At 38.7% G+C, this 16,018-nt stretch overlaps 1 protein-coding gene across 4 annotated transcripts in view; it reads right to left on the bottom strand.

Moving 5' to 3' along the window:
* The window catches only part of LRMDA (leucine rich melanocyte differentiation associated), a 690,069-nt gene that overhangs the window by 96,756 nt on the left and 577,295 nt on the right, over nucleotides 1-16,018 (bottom strand). For all 4 annotated transcript variants that reach the window (XM_075422916.1, XM_075422917.1, XM_075422918.1 and 1 more), the window contains one exon: nucleotides 11,316-11,400. In XM_075422916.1, coding sequence (XP_075279031.1) covers nucleotides 11,316-11,400 — 85 coding nt within the window. The remainder of the gene's footprint in view (nucleotides 1-11,315; nucleotides 11,401-16,018) is intronic.

Raw genomic sequence — 16,018 nt, 5'->3', positions numbered from 1 at the left:
TCCCTGAGGGCCCAAGGGATTATTTCCATTGAGCCTGCTCCTTTTATTTCATGGAAACAAAAATGACTGTCAAGGCAGGCTGCTTCCACTCACACTTCAGCAAAAATACCATCTGGGAGTTGCCTCCCTCCTAGGAGGAAGAGGTAGAGATGGGGTAAATGCACTTTTTCTAAGAATGTCTCTGACTAACTCAGGGCTGAAGTTACTACAGTTGCCACTCCTGCAGCAGCTGGTGGTGAGGAAGCCAAGCTAGCAGGCGGGAAATCCAGCGTGTTGGCATGCTAGCCCAGTCATTTTGGTAGACACGTATTCTAAATCCACTCAGACAAGACATGAACGCTAAATTACTTCTCTATTCATTATGAGAAGCCATGTCTACTACTGCAAATGGTTTTGGAAGAGCTAATTCCGGCCACACGCTCTTTCCACGTCTCTGTATGTGACCCTAACTGAGCAGAAGCAAAAGAAAACAAATTCAGGGATCTCAGTCTTACCTGGTCTTTAAGCAGACATCACAAGGGTTGCTGGCATCCCACTCTGCATAGCATTCCTGTGAAAGGACTCTTATTCACTAGTCTTACATTTTTGCAGCCTACTGTGCTAAATATCACCATTACATTTGGTAGGCATTCTAACAGAACTGCAATACAAATCTGTTTCACTTGAGAAGCAAAGCCTACGGTTCCTTAGGTTTTATAACATAGTGCTTAGTATAAATTCGCTGAATTTTTCCAGTGCTTCACTAGGTGATTTTAGGAGTCTATTTTCCCCAGTGGCACGCAAGTACTAAAATTGCACTGCATTGCATTTTGCTCTCAGCAGGTGGGAAAGTGCAGACTCGATGGGTTATTTTCCATTCTCTATTTCAGTTTTATGCAGCCACAGGTGGGGGGTCTGTCAGGTGGTTGCCTAGGTTTACTAGGCATTTTAGAGTCACAGACAAGCTTTCTTACAAGGGTCTTACCAAGCACACCAATGCTGTCAATCACGCAGTAAAAAAATTTCATCCCATGTGAAAAAATAACTTCCAAAATCTCTCAAACTGTAAAAGGCAGCACAAAGAATATCAACATAAAAGGGATCAGCTGTCCTCTGCTCCATAAGGGTCACAAACCAATTTCACTTGTTTATACTTCTTGTTTACCTCTATGTCTCCTCCCCTTCTTCTCCCCAGGTGTGATCTCTCTGCTTCAGGGCATACAAAGCTAATGAAGGATGTCCTGGTACTTCCTATTATATACTTTTCTTGCACCGAGGCTACTAACAGGCCACATAAATATCACAAACCAGGAAAAAAGAGGAAGTTGTCAACATACTTCACATTTGCTTTCAGAGCTCTGAAAGGAACTCTGATCAGCAAACATATCATTAGATCATGAATACAGATATTCATATCCTACAAAATGTTGACAGCTTTCTCTACTTGCATAAGAACACGCAACGAAATCATACAAAGATACCCTTTTCTTTCCTGAAAGCAAAATTAAAGAAAGGAATCCTCAGCCACTCCTAGCACAGCACAAACACTGAACAAAGAAATACAAGATACATTGCATCTTCTTGGCTGTTCACAGGTTGGAAGAAGGGTATGTGCTACAGCGAGATGCGCACACTATAAAGAACCAACACACAAGGGGATAAAATAGCTCCATTGCTGTTCTGCAGATGGCTGCCTTCTGACTGTGCAGGAAATGTCTTTCCCCCTCCCAGTACTGAAGTAGGCTTCTATGAGTATTCACTATGTGGGAATTAGGACTTTGCTTCTGATGACACCCACGTCCCTTTCATTCAGCTCAGTAACACTAACCACAGGACAGCGGCCAGGGGCACGTAAGCATCCTATCCCACTGAGCAGTCTAAACGCAGCTCAAAGTAGAATGTCCAAATTATTTTAAGAATAAGCAACATTAAGAATCGTGAACAATATTCAGATGCAGTAGTACTTTCTGTGTGTATGCCACTTTCTCAGGAGGGTTCAGCTATTTAGAAACTGAGATGTACAAACTCAAAAATAAGATTCTATGCCCCATATGTTCAAAGGCCTCTATGTATGCATCCAAAATGGTAGCAGTCCATTAGGCAAATTGGTTTTCATAAATAATAATCCTGGTCTGGAGAATATTTTGTGGCCATACAGCAATATCTCAGACGACAGCAACCAGTTTTGCCTGCAAAAGCATCAAGAATCCCCTGAAATTTGTCTCCAAAAAAGCATTAAATGAAACAATGAAAATTCACATTTTCATGACAGACTCTTTTAATGAGAAAACACCGTCTTCCACATCTCCAACATTTGATACACAGACTTTTAGCATAGGGCAGATATTTACTGCCTCTGGAATTAAAACATGCTCATATGACAGAATATTCAAATGAAACATGTACTGTAAAGTTTCTTTTTTTAACCGACAGTATAAAGCTTTATCCAGTCTGTGCACTACAGAACAGCACAGGCTGCATGGAATACGGCAACACGTGTCTATATGTTATTAAAAACAGTAAATTTCCATTTAAACAAGGGTTACAATCTGTGCACTAAACACTCATTAATGGCTATGAATCAAAATAAAGGGGGAGGCCGTGTAGCAGGTGTGCGTATCTATGAATTTCAATACACTGTAAAACTGTCCGGAGCCAACAGCTTCATCATTTGGCCTTTCGGAGCTGGGAGACAGGCAATTTTTCATGATTTTACTATTTTTGGCCAAACAAAAAGTTTTTAATTAAATATGCCACATGATTCCAGATGTTTGTTTACTTGTTCCACCAAGGCTGTAAAAATGCCTGAATGACAAAATTGGAGGGCTCCTGCAAAAACAGCCCAGGCTGGAGTGCTAACTCAACACGGAGATCTCTCAGGAGGCTGGAGCTGCCCTCACGACTGGACTTCTTCGTTGTAAAAGGTTGTAAGGCCAAGCAGAAAATTTACTAGAATTTTTTTTTTTTTTTTTCAAATTGCCAGTTGCAGACTCCTTGCATCATTAGATCTCCTACATCTCTACAGAAGAATTTAAATAGGTTTAGGTTTTGGATCCCAAGTTTCCACTTATAGAAGCCAACGTTCTCTATGTTTTTCTGCCTTTATAGTCACACTGCTCGGAGCTTGAGCATTCTCGTTGCCAGCATGACAAAATGAGCTATGTTGTGAAACATCAGACACTTTCTAGTCTACCCAAAAAATATGAAATTACAGTTTTTTCCTCATGAATCATAGTCCCTCTGATGTGACAGTTGTATGAGTGACTGGGGCGCAGGCTGCTAGGTTAGTTTTGGCAAACACGGGAAAACTTGCAATGAAAACCTCAGAAATTATGGGAATAGTGACAAAAATATGGAAAACTGTCAGGTCTTCAACAGTCAGACTGGGGAATGTACACTGTGGAAAAATGAAAGCCTCTATAATATTTGGGAAAAAAAAGCTGACAATTTTGAAAGGCTGCCTAAGTCTTAGACTCCTAATACCCATTAGAGGCAGAATGGTAATTTTGTGCCCAACTCCTTAGATAAATAATAACATTTTAATCTAAATTTATTAACCACTTAAGTACTCTCATTTTGTCTTTTAAAGTCTTGCTGCAGATAAACACCCCTATTTCATTCTCACAGAGGCACAGCACTCCAGGAAGTGATCCTCCTAGAACTTCTTTCTAGTCAGCTTGGTCACAGCCCTTGGGTTCTCTTTCAAACCACAGAACACAGAGAAGGCTCATAAATTAAAATATGCTGTCATTTAAAACTAAATCTTAACTTTTCTGACTATCAAGAAAGATTTTGCACTAAACTGCAAGTCACTTGATATATCATCCTGAGGTTCACATGAGTAGTCGCTCTCATTATTGCAATATACAACACAATAACGGTACATTTATATGCTGAAGTTTTAATAATCTGTACTATCCTGATGCAAATCCAACATTCCTTGTTCACACAGATAACAAACTGTCGACCCTGTAAGTGACAAGAACATGAATCCAGTGACCTAGAAAACATATTTCCTCAACCATATCAGTCAAGGTCACACTCAGATCCAACCACAATTTATCCCACATTTGGGGAAGTCTTTGTGCTCTGCAGAGAAACATGCAGAAGCTGGCAGAGACCATCACTACCGAGCAAGTGAGGTAAATTGCTCCACAAAAGACCACAGCTATTGGTAGTGGTTCTATTCCAGTAAACAAATAGAGCAGGGCTCAGGAAGGTGCTACAGGAGACCCTCCTTAATCTGCTCTTTCATTACTGCCCAGCGATATACCAGTCTGCGGCTGTGAGCTGAATGGATCATGTGTATTGGACCTCTCGCTTCCTTTGAAAGGCAAAATTTTTGACTGTGTATCAACTCACAGAACTGTCTGATGCATTTGCAGACTCAGGCAAACACCAATACGGGTGGGCTTCTGTTATCAGATGGAAGTGTTTCACGGCAATAAGCCTCTCTAAGGAAACGTGCCTTCTAGCATTTCTCCCCAACAACTTTGTGTCACTCATCCCTTCTACCCATTCTTCTCCCTGCAAAGCGACCATATCAGAAAAACTGAGGAGGGAATAAACTAGAGAGCAGCTTGGATGGGAAAAAATCTCCGTTAGAGGTATGAAATTAGCTGCACCACTGAAGCAACAGACATGGGTCAGTACCGTTCATCTCATCTCCAAGTGTAAGGCTTGGCAGGTCTACAGGCACAAGCAGGGGCCACCCAGCAGTGGCTATAAGAGAGGCCTCGCCTGCCTTTCATCTGCACCAGAAACAGTTCATGACAGAGTTCTTTAAACATCTGACATTACCTCCTCACACCTCTAGACTGCAAGGTCTCCAGTTCACCTCTGATAGATTTTCAAATCCCTTTAACTACAGTAAACTAACTAAGGCTGGAAAACAAAATCATTTCTGAACCACTTCTTCTCTCACATGGGCACTCATCTTTACCATAACTTTGCCTTCCATGCTTCTCCCGTGTATCTCCTGCTTCCATTAATGTCCATTTCCCCAGCTGAAAGACATAGCAAGAACTCAACTAGAAGTCAGATGAGATCATCTTTTTCTTTTTTTCATTACAGACTCCTTATTTTACTCTTCTGCTACAGTGCCAAAAGAAGAAGATTTCCACCCACTCCCCTTGAGGCTAAGTCATGAGCACAGCACAGCTCCCTGTTGGGACATATTTACTGGCATTAATAGGAAATGTCACAGGTTATTTTTGAGTGTTCCTGCCCCTGGAAAATATGATCTTGTCTGTTCCATGCTACTGTGAACTTCTTTCTGTCTGTTTTCAGGTTATTCATCTCATGGCCAGAAGATCCTGGCCTAAGAGGTAAGCAGTCTATCATCCATTGCAACATCATGCAGCTTGAAAACCATGGTACTTTCACAGGACACCTCATGTAAACCAACAAAGAAAATCTCTCGTTATTCACAGCATCTCTGCCTAATGCAGAACTTCCACATATTACATCTGCTTCCAGTTCTCTTATTCGTTCTATTCTTAGTTATTAGACAAGCTAAAGCAAATACTTCTTATATACATATGTAGAAACCTTTTGTTAAAAATTCCTTAGATTAACTGAATGATAAAGTACTACCCAGAGTTTTTTTATTATTACTATTCTCTTTTTGGACAGCGTACAAAGAGCTGCTTCATGCAGATATACAGAAAAATCAATTGATAAGCATAAAGTGCAGTTCACATTAAGAAAACTAACTAATTATGATAAGTTGCTACATAAATTGCTTTGTGACTTTCCTAGCAATCAATTTCAAACTCTAAATAAGCCTCTGGCTTGAAAACACAATGAGTACCTAACGACTGTGTCAATAACAACAACAGAGAAGACTGCAATGATAATATAAACTGGATAATTATCTTTCTGGAAGTAAGTTTTTATGCAAACCGATTTCCTTTTCTTTTTATGTCTGTGACTTCAAGACAGCACGGCTTTTAAGAGTGCATGTGTATGGAGTCAAAAGCCTTCAAAAATAAGAACTTTTTGTATTAAGATTTATTATTAAGAAGCGTGTGATTATTTTATAATCTTACTTCAGAAAGTTTAAAGTATTCTGTTAAAACTCTAGACCCAATTCTTGAAGGATCAATAGACATTATTACTTCCAGCTGAACCCGGGAATATTAATTTCTAAAGCATGAGCAGGCTGAGCAAATTGAGGTAGAACAGGTCCCCACAGGACAGTTTGGGGCTTTCACACATCTCATCAATTGTATTACTCCCTCTGGCTCTCCAAAAATTCTACCTTTTTCCTTCAAGACCAAATTTTGGAAGTATTAGGTCTCCTTTGACATCTATTGGATCGCAAATTCCAGCACACCTGGATGGCAAAACGCTTGCTGTGCTTTCTCAAGTACACTTCTGTCTTGACCTCGTGCTTATCTCAACTCTGACAAAGCTAGTCGCTGGTCTTTTTAATGCATGGTACGCCCTAAAAATCAATCAGAATGCATTCTGTATAGTCATACCGGTCATTACTGAAAATTTAATATGTCAAACACTCCGAGTACAATAGCACAGTATAATGATCACAGAAAACAACCAGCCAGATCCAGTTCAGGTGTCTCTCTAACAGATTATATGCCTACATGCTTTTGCTTGCTTGGGAATGTAAAAGTTTGGAAAGATCATCATTCCAAAACAACTCTTCAGTACACTCTTGTTAGACAAAAAGAGAAACCGAGAGCAGTAGGAACCTCTCTTTTCCTTCGCTCAAAAACGCTTTATAAAATTAACTTTAGAGGATTAATAGGCAGCATCAAAATATTTTGTCCCTGGATTTCTGGGTATTGCTTCCGAATGCGGTTTATAACTTTCAAACTCAGATTAGACTGTTTCAGAAAATAAGGAACTGCATCTGTCAGTTGACTCAAACTTATTGGTAGAATAAATAACAATTTTTTCCATTTGGGCACTCATCATTCACATATAAAATGAGCAAATGTAATGTCTGCGCATACCAGATCATTTGGATAATTAACCGAATAGACACCAAAACAGGACAGTGGATTTGTTCAGGAAGTTCTTACAAGCCAGAATAGATTGGAACTATTAAACCTTGGCATAAATCCAAGCTAAGGCTCTGAAAACTACTTACATAAATACAGGCTTAGTTTTTAATGGAAACTGCTTCTTCTTCCTTTTACCAGTAAGCTATGGGGCAGACTTACCACTGGTTGTTCCCAGAAACCAGAGCACAAGAAAAGGAGTCACTTGTAAAACGTTACTGGAAACCAAGTGGCTTTAGCAAATGAATAGGTTTTCAAGTAAATCAGGTAATACACCATGTTGTAAAATATCTGTTTATACAAAAGGCATCCAGCACTTTTTTTTTTATATGGGAAAAACAGTTTTTTATAATAGCCATGATTTAGCAATATTGCTTCTCAAGAGATATCGTGATAAATTACTGTTTTCCCCACCCACTAGAAAGCGCTGTTCTCTTTAGCAGGCAATTTGAGTTTGAATGCTTACAAATAACAAAGGAACTTCTGTAGCAAAGATGCCATTATGAAAAAGGAATATACAGCCTGAGGGGGGGGTAGAGGGTGGGGAGCCTTCTTCCAGACATCAAGCAAATTATCCCTAAAATTACATTATCACAAATTTATAATTTCTTTTTTCATCAATTTCAACTATGTTAAGAATTGAAAGATCTATTTTAAGATTTTATAGATACCCAGTTAACAAACTGTCAATAATTTGTCCCTGCATATTGCAGGAGGGTTGGACTAGATGACCTTTAAATGTCCCTTCCAACCCAACCCATTCTATGATTCTATAAGGAACAGAAGGGTACCCGGGCCACATATAAAAAAACAATAAAAAAAAATGATATAAGCAAACAAAATTTTTGGAGCAAGTTGCTACTAAACTGCACTACATGTCATTACTTCTGTGTATTGGGAACGTGGCCATTTCTATTTAAAAACAATCAGCAACTGATTTTTCTGTCTGCAAGGTAGATCTGGACAAGCAGAATGAAAAGTGGGGCCCCTTTTTTATCTTGTTTCATCAGGAAATTCGAAAATTTGAACAATACAAGCAATGGAATTTAAAAATAAATGAAGCATATTGTATGACAGGAGGGCGTGTCTTTAAAGAGACTTGTTTTATCTGGGTAAGAGAACTGTACAAATTTCACACAAGTCAGTCACTGGTGTCTAAACCCATATAAAATGAAACACAAAATGCTAGTTTAACAAAGACCAAGGAAAGACCCTTAGGAGCCTGAGATCATTGCTTTGGAATCAAAGCACAGATAAAACTACCTATAAAATTACCAGTTTGGAAGGCTTGCCTAATGGGATAGCAGTAAGATCTCATCAAGAATCCAGTCGTATTGCTGTCAGGTGCCCAAAGCCTGAGTAGAAGGCCAATACATTTTATTCTAAAAAATATGAACAGTGGGAGTAAGTAAAGGTTCAACTTAGAAAAGTGGGTCTAAGCAACAAGGTAAAAAAAACTTTCCCAAGATGGGGAGAATTCTTCTAAAGCTTAAAAGCGTGCATCCAACATTTATTGCTCTCTTCATGTACTTTTATACTTATGCATCATAACACTTAATATAATCTTTACAGTGACTATCCCATATTATTCCACGCTGATGCCACACTGTCATAGGCAGTTTCTGTGGGCTCTGAAAGCGAGACAGAGGTTGTTACAATTCCTGAATATTGTCTGTACAAAATATGGAGTCAACCCCAAAAGACCAGATCCTGTCTAGAAGTAATACACTGTATGCACGAACACAGAAGCTGTAAGGTGCATGGTGCAATGCATGCAGAACTAAATGCGTCTGCTCTCCCTGCAAAATTCCCAGCTAAACAGAGTGAGCAATGTTCAAGCAAAACTGTACCACTCAAATACATTCAGCTTGCTCCCGCTCCCCATCCCAATCCTCCCCCCCCCCAAGTTAATTTTCAGCTGTACCAAACCATTTGCCAGACTTGCAGATTCTGGTAAACAGGTTTCTCCAGGGACAAATAAGAGCACTTGGAAAGTTACAGCATTCTTCTTTCCAGTTTGCATTGAAAACTGCCAATATTTACATATGCAACAGCTGATTCAATCATTTTTTACAACACTGAAAGCATTCAGTGAAGAAAAAAAAACTGAAGATATTCAGAACCTAAAATAGCATGTTTAAGTATTTCATTCTTTTCTTGGAGATTTTTCTATTGACTCCAGTTAATCTTTTACGGGCTTGTGAATTTAGAGATTTTTCTTTGTATAGAAGAAGTTGATTGAATTAATGGGCCCTGCCTGCAAGTTGTTCCAAGCTTTATTTACAACACCTGGAATTTTGGAAAGTTCTTTTAATTATTTCTTTGTGAATATATTTTATATGCACATATATATAAAAACTTACTGGATCGTGCTAACAATGTCTCTTTTAGAGCCAAATTTACCCTTTTTTTGGATGACACTCTTCTCCATTCACTTTATTTATAACTGTGCTTAATCATCAAGGAAATTCTTAGCACATGTTTAGCATGCAAAGCAGAATATTTCTGGGAACAGTAAAGACAGAAGTAATAAAGAATTATGCGAACAGCTAAGGGTAAAAAGTTGATAACTTGGGAATATAATTTGCCTGCTCTCTCACTGTGAAAGGGGAATTCTCAAACCCTAGCGAAGACGGTGCTGCTTCAAAGCTGGTAAGCTCCAGGTCAGAACGGACACCCATATGGACACGCCTGCAACACCTACTGGAGTCCCACAACTGCTTTGTTGCAAGAGAAGTCAATCAATAATGCAGGCACATAACTTTTGATGTGTAATGCTACTGGCATTTCTTTCACCAAGTCAGACTCCAAAATCAGCCACAAAGCCACACTTCTAAATCACTATCATCTACATAAACAGATTTGACTATATGTGGCTTTTAATAGTACTTTTTACTTATTTTTACAGAACTTCAGCATTTACAACCTTCTGTCATTCTACTTTTTGTCTTACTAGACCCAAGCCATTTAATCCAACACCAGAAATCCAACCTCAAAGCAAATACGCTTACCTGAAAATCAAACCCACAACACATCTTGGGAACTGAGGGAGCGGGGACAGTGGGTTGAAGTTATTTTCATTTGTTTGGTTTGGTTTTTTTTTAAATCTCTGACGATCAGGTGTGAGCTCAAATCTAGGATTTTGGCTTGGTCTCTTCTCTTTAAAAAGTACCAGTTGCTACATGAGCTCAGTGTCAGAACACAACTCACTACAGCACTTCCAGGACCTCTGATTTCCAGTACACCAGATCAGCTTACACCAAGACCAGGATGTAGCTTCACATTCATCTTTAGCCCTGGCACAGCAACAGCGATACCGGCTGCAACAAATTAAAGTCTAATCAGTTGCTTCCCACCTGAATTGCAGATCCTTGTTCGGCTGCATTGCCCACCAGAGTCTTTCAGAGGGTTTCAAGCAATAAGGCATTCTACTAACTCTGCCTCCATCTTCTGCAGAGCCACAGAATTTGAATACACACTAAAACCAAGCTACCAACAATTCATAAATGTAAGACTGACTTTGATTCTGGTGTCCTACACAAAACCTGCGTCTACCCAAACGGTTTACGTGATCCACATGCAATCAATGTGTAATGTGGGAAATAAGTAAGAGTATTGTTGCTCTGGTTTTAAGCTGAAAATTCCTGCAAGGTTTATAAATTTCTCCTTTTTAGAACAAAGGTGAAAGAGCATGGAATGCACCCTTCCTGATTGCTTCAGTTTTTTACCTGTTCCCTGAACTTTTTTGCTCCGTAGGTATGCAAAAGGAATTTGAGAACTTGCCCAAGGCGCATTTTAAGTTCTAAGGATTGGCAAAAAAAGGAAATTGAACACTGATCCACCTTTAATGTTGAAAACCAGAGAAGAATCCTTTTTCATTGCAGTGAAAACGTGTTAACATTTCAAAATTATAGCCCTAAATTGTTAAACTACCAAAAAGCTCTCTCTTTACAAATATTAGAAAGTTTACAAATTCTCTCAAAATTACCAGTGCTGCACATAATCACCTACTTAGCAATATTTAAGTACTCTAATCTCTTTTTTGAGTGTGTGTGTGTGTGAGAGAGAAAAAAGTAATCACTGAATGTTATTATCCATAGATTTATTTGCTTTCCCAGTAGACTACCTTTAAATCCTGTTTAAGATGAGTTAAAATCTGTAGACTTGACAGGTATGGTTTTCTCACCTAGTGTTTGAAAGGCACAGTGTTCTCTGTAAAGTGCCAACGCAGCAGTAACTTCTACAGAGAAGGGCTTGCAGCAAAAATCACCGCCTCGCAGCAGTTCATCCCAGTAAAAGTTTAGTTCATACCTCTGTGATTGGTGAGGTCTCTGGATCCTGAAGGCAGGGGTGTATAGAGCATCTCTGGAGAGGTGGAGGAAGCATCACTGGAGGCCTGTGCGGTAAAATAAATAGTATCAGTACTCTGAGGGAAAGTCAATGATGATGCAGAGGATGCACCTGCAAGATGAGGGCTAGGATGAGGTTACAGGTGCACAGAGTCACCAGCCGTGGAGGATTCATTTGATGTTGTTAAGGTTGCCTGCAGTCCTTCCAGGTAGCTGCACTCGCAAGAGTTTACACAATGATATGAGGTATCATTATTAAAAGAATATTTTCATATGGCCCACAGCTTCAGATAATTTCTATCTTTACCAGGAAATCTTTAGGCAATATTAAAAATGTTCCTCTTGTTGAAACAGATGAATATCTTCCTGAAGAAAGTTACAAGTGAGTCCACGTGTAAGAAAGGAGGCAGAAAATAGAAAGCTCGGGATAAGGTACCATACTTTTCAAAACTAAGCAAAAACCTGATCCCGCCATTCCACTGTCCCTAAATGAAGGGATCTCTTAAACATTGTAACGCCTATAATGCATAAAAGTGGGGAAGTATATTGAATTGTTAATAACAAACCCTTGACACCCACACAAGAAGTTTTACACATTTAAAGAAGTAAGTACCAAGCAGACTTTCTCAGAATCCTTCAAAAACAAAATGTTAAGGGAGAAGAGAAGAAACCCAAATCTTTCCCCATAACAGAAATCTAAAGATCCTGTGATTCCAATTTAAAAAGATTAGACTGTGGAGCTACAGTTTCCAATAAACTAATATTCATCCAATTGTGAGTGTCATCGGAAGGAAAGAGCAATATGCAGCCAAGACAAGCCACATTTACCATCTTGCCTTGCAGTTACAGAGCAGCAGCGCTGCATTCTTAGGAGGAGATATGAAAAGATTGTGTCAGTGTAGATGAATCATCACAGCTTTTAAAATTCAGTTTAAGTTAGATGAATTGATACCATAGTAGTGATGCGTCCAGTTTCAGGTACAGAGCGTGCTCTAGAGTGTTTACAATCTACCCATTGCAACGGACATAAAAAGATGATGGGTTTTAACAGAAGACACCAAGGACGGTGTTCAATAAAAGTTACACGATAATTTCTAAAAGAAAAGATAAGGCAAATATAGAGAAAAAATATAAAAGCTAAACTATTTCTAGAATCTCATGATAATTTACTAAAGGCAGTCTTGAGAAAATAATTGCTATCTTCTGTGCAGGTTGCTCCCTAATGATGTGTTGGCTTATAAGCTGCAAAAGTCAATCAAAGGAATCCACATCAATCTTACTTCTTATTTTGTAATTCATCATGTCCTCAAAATTGATGTATTTTTTAATTGAGATGAATTCAAAACCAGATTTACAATGTCTCGTTAAGATAGAAGTGTAAAATAGGGCTATAATGTTTTGGAGAAGAAAAAGCTTAAATACTAATTCAAATCTTAATTACCAGACTAAACCCAAGAACAACAATCAGCAATCCACCATAATGAAAATTAATCATGGTAATGGTTTGTTAAAGGCTGAAACTTAGACATCTTCTTTGTCGTAGCTGCTGGACTCCTAGACGACAGTGTGTTAAAAAGTTCAGCGGTTGGTGACTGAGCAGATCAGCATACTCAGCTTCTGCTTTTGGAGACCAGCTGTCAATTTCCATGTCAGACCACAGTTATAGTCCCGTTTTTGTCCCTACCAAAAGTCAGGTCATAACATGAAGACGCACCACGCATCAAAACAGACATCTTAATAGAGACAGGTTTGCCTACACCTACTGTCAGATATTTATTACTTATCAGTTATGAATAAAAACCTCGAAAATCCTGCCTCCGCCGACCCACCAGCGATAACACACCCTTTTCAGGATACCTCCTTCTCGGAGGGATAATGCTATAGACACAACTCTCACCTTCAGCTAGGGTGAATAATACCTCGATTTTAGTCAAATGTAAACTTGCAGCTACCTCTACCCTGGACAATGAAGTACTGGAAAGCTTCCCTCCAATGACCGATATGAGCTGAGGGCACATACCATCTCAGAGGACAAGAGAGGTGCCCCTAACGCCGAGCAACGTGACATCTGAAATGCATTCCAAGCAGAGGCATCTGTTCACAACGATCTGTTTTCTTTGGACCAAGTTGTTCTGGGTAAGGCAAGCAGAAAAATGTCACTAACTATTTAACATACGACTTCATCCCTGTAAATCACTCCAAAAGCTGCAGGAATAAGTGGTCTCGTACTCTACACTCTAGATGCTATCTGCCTATTCAAGTGTACTTATTTGGGACTCTGATAATAGTGAAGGTTTCTCTTTGGTACTTTTAATCTCAATTTAGACTGTTGACAGCTTGATGATAGCTTTTCCTAAAATTACTGGAAGAGACTTTGCCTTTTCAGCAATATACCACTGAGCAAGCAAAATTCAAGAGCTTCTAAAAAGGATATTGGAGTGAAGGGGCAATTTAGCTTTATTTCTAATTTTAGGAAAAGCAAGAACAGGAGGCTTGCTTTATTGGTGTTTCGCTATTATTTTATGTACAGTATATAATTCCCTGTCAAATATAGAAGAGTTTTCATTACCTTTGAGCTAAGCATTCCGTTGCAGCAACTTTAATTCTACGGAATATCATCCAGGGTTAGGATTGTTTTGCACAAACACTGGCTGGAGGTCTGAATAGTGTTTCTGAGTAAGCGTGTGCACCAGCAGAAAGGCAACTATTTGTTTTCCCTACCACAGGCTGACGTTTGGCCCTAAGCTATTTTCTGAAGAGCTTTGTATAGAATATATTACTCTTCATATTCACAAGCATATTTTGACAGTGACAGCATTGATGTGTGACAGTGCTGTCTTCAAGTATTGGTGACATACGCGTCAGAAGTTCTTGTTGCAGTGGGAAGTAACTACAAATACAGACAGCTTTCAGGAAAGCTGGTTAAAATGGGCGGTAGCTTCAGTTTTATACCAACAGATCACCAAATAGCTCAGTGAAGAAATTCTAACAGAATTATTGCAGGAGAAGCTTGTAAAGCAAGCGTTAAGGCCATCACAAGTTTTGCAGTATATCACAGTGCAAGGCATAAAAGTTACAAGGCAAATAAAGTTAGACTACTCACAGCCTAAGTTATGCACACAACCAAACATCTACTAAATTGAGGTATCTCTGTCTTCACATTAACCTGCAAGTTTTGACTGAGGTAAGAATTGTTGTACTTGATATTAAATAAACAGGCTGTAAAAGAGCACCAGATTTTCAAACTACATTCATCAAAATTACAGATACTGTAGAAGCTGCCGTAGGGAAAAAAACAACAACCAAACAAATAAAAAACCCTCAATGAGTGAAAAAAAACCCCAATGTATTGGGTTTGCATGGCAAGGGTTTGGTACCAGGGGAGCTACAGGGGTGACCTGTAAACAGCCAAAACCCCAAAACCTAAATGTTGAGTAATTTTAATTAAAGCAATGGTTATTGTTTAGGAAATTTTACTTTCTCTTGAGGCTATATTGGCTATAATGGAGTAGCACTAATGTCCTTTGATAGTTGATACCTTTCTATTTGTGTCACGTAGCTTGTATTTGTATCCTGGTATTTCTCTTCTTTTAAGAGAAGAATATTTACCCTTCCTTGTGAGGCATGCCACAAATTTGTTACACACCAACACACATCAGTAACTGTAGTAGCAATTAAGGTACTATACCTGACAAATTTTACAATCCAGGAAGAAGAGTAGCATGTTAGCATGTTCCTAACATGGGTTCAACAGATATACAATGTACTTCTGGAAAGATATGGTAAGTAAAATTGTTTCAATACACACATACATACAAAGAAACATTTCCTTAGCTAAATGCATTTAATTCCAAAGTATTTCCAGAGGACTTCACAGAGAGAAATCTTAGTTTGATCAAGACGTCATCCAAAAGAGAGGTGGTAGAGCGCAGAATGAGATGTCGTAGCAAAAACCAAAATAATTCAGAAGATATTATTTAGTATGGAGCTCAAGACATAGACGAAGGATTCTGTTGTATCCACAACCTTACAAAAAATTAATACGCTCGGGATTTCTCCTTTGCAACCCGTTTCTTGTCTAGTATGGGAATATCTCAAATTTCCAGCATTTGAGTGTGACTCATTTCTTTTCAGGGAACTGATGAAGAGGCCAGTTTCTTGGGGACAGCATGATACTCTTTCTCCAAGCCTGACCCATAATTATCAAGAATTCTTGTGTTCTGTGATACTGTTGTTTATTTTCATTCATCACAGTTTTAACACTTGTCAAAGTCCTCTACTAAGGTCACAGAGAAATGACCTCAGCAATTTGAAAGCACGTTGCTTCTCATTTGCTGATTTATTTTCAAATAAAAATGGAAAAAAATCTTGTGACATTGCAGTGAGAAGCCCAATGGTACCTATCACATTAACAGATGCAAAACTTGGATTTAGTAAGAAGGCATGATTTATTTCAAAAGATTTTTAATATACCAACAGGGAAACTACAATTAAGAATGAAGGAAATCACCGTGTTATCCTTTTTTTAAACTGAGAAAAACAGTTCTCCAGAAAGGTACATGATTAATGGGACAAACTGTGGTACAGTTCCAGCTTAAAGGATCAACTTGTACTCACTTTTCAAAAACTTCTCCTTTTATATGAACAAACCCTAATATTTTCCTG

This window comes from Opisthocomus hoazin, chromosome 6 (genome assembly GCF_030867145.1).
Source record: "Opisthocomus hoazin isolate bOpiHoa1 chromosome 6, bOpiHoa1.hap1, whole genome shotgun sequence".
Classification (NCBI taxonomy): Eukaryota; Metazoa; Chordata; class Aves; order Opisthocomiformes; family Opisthocomidae; genus Opisthocomus; species Opisthocomus hoazin.
Note: the sequence above shows the minus strand (reverse complement) of the source record. Positions and strands in the feature narration are given on the sequence as shown.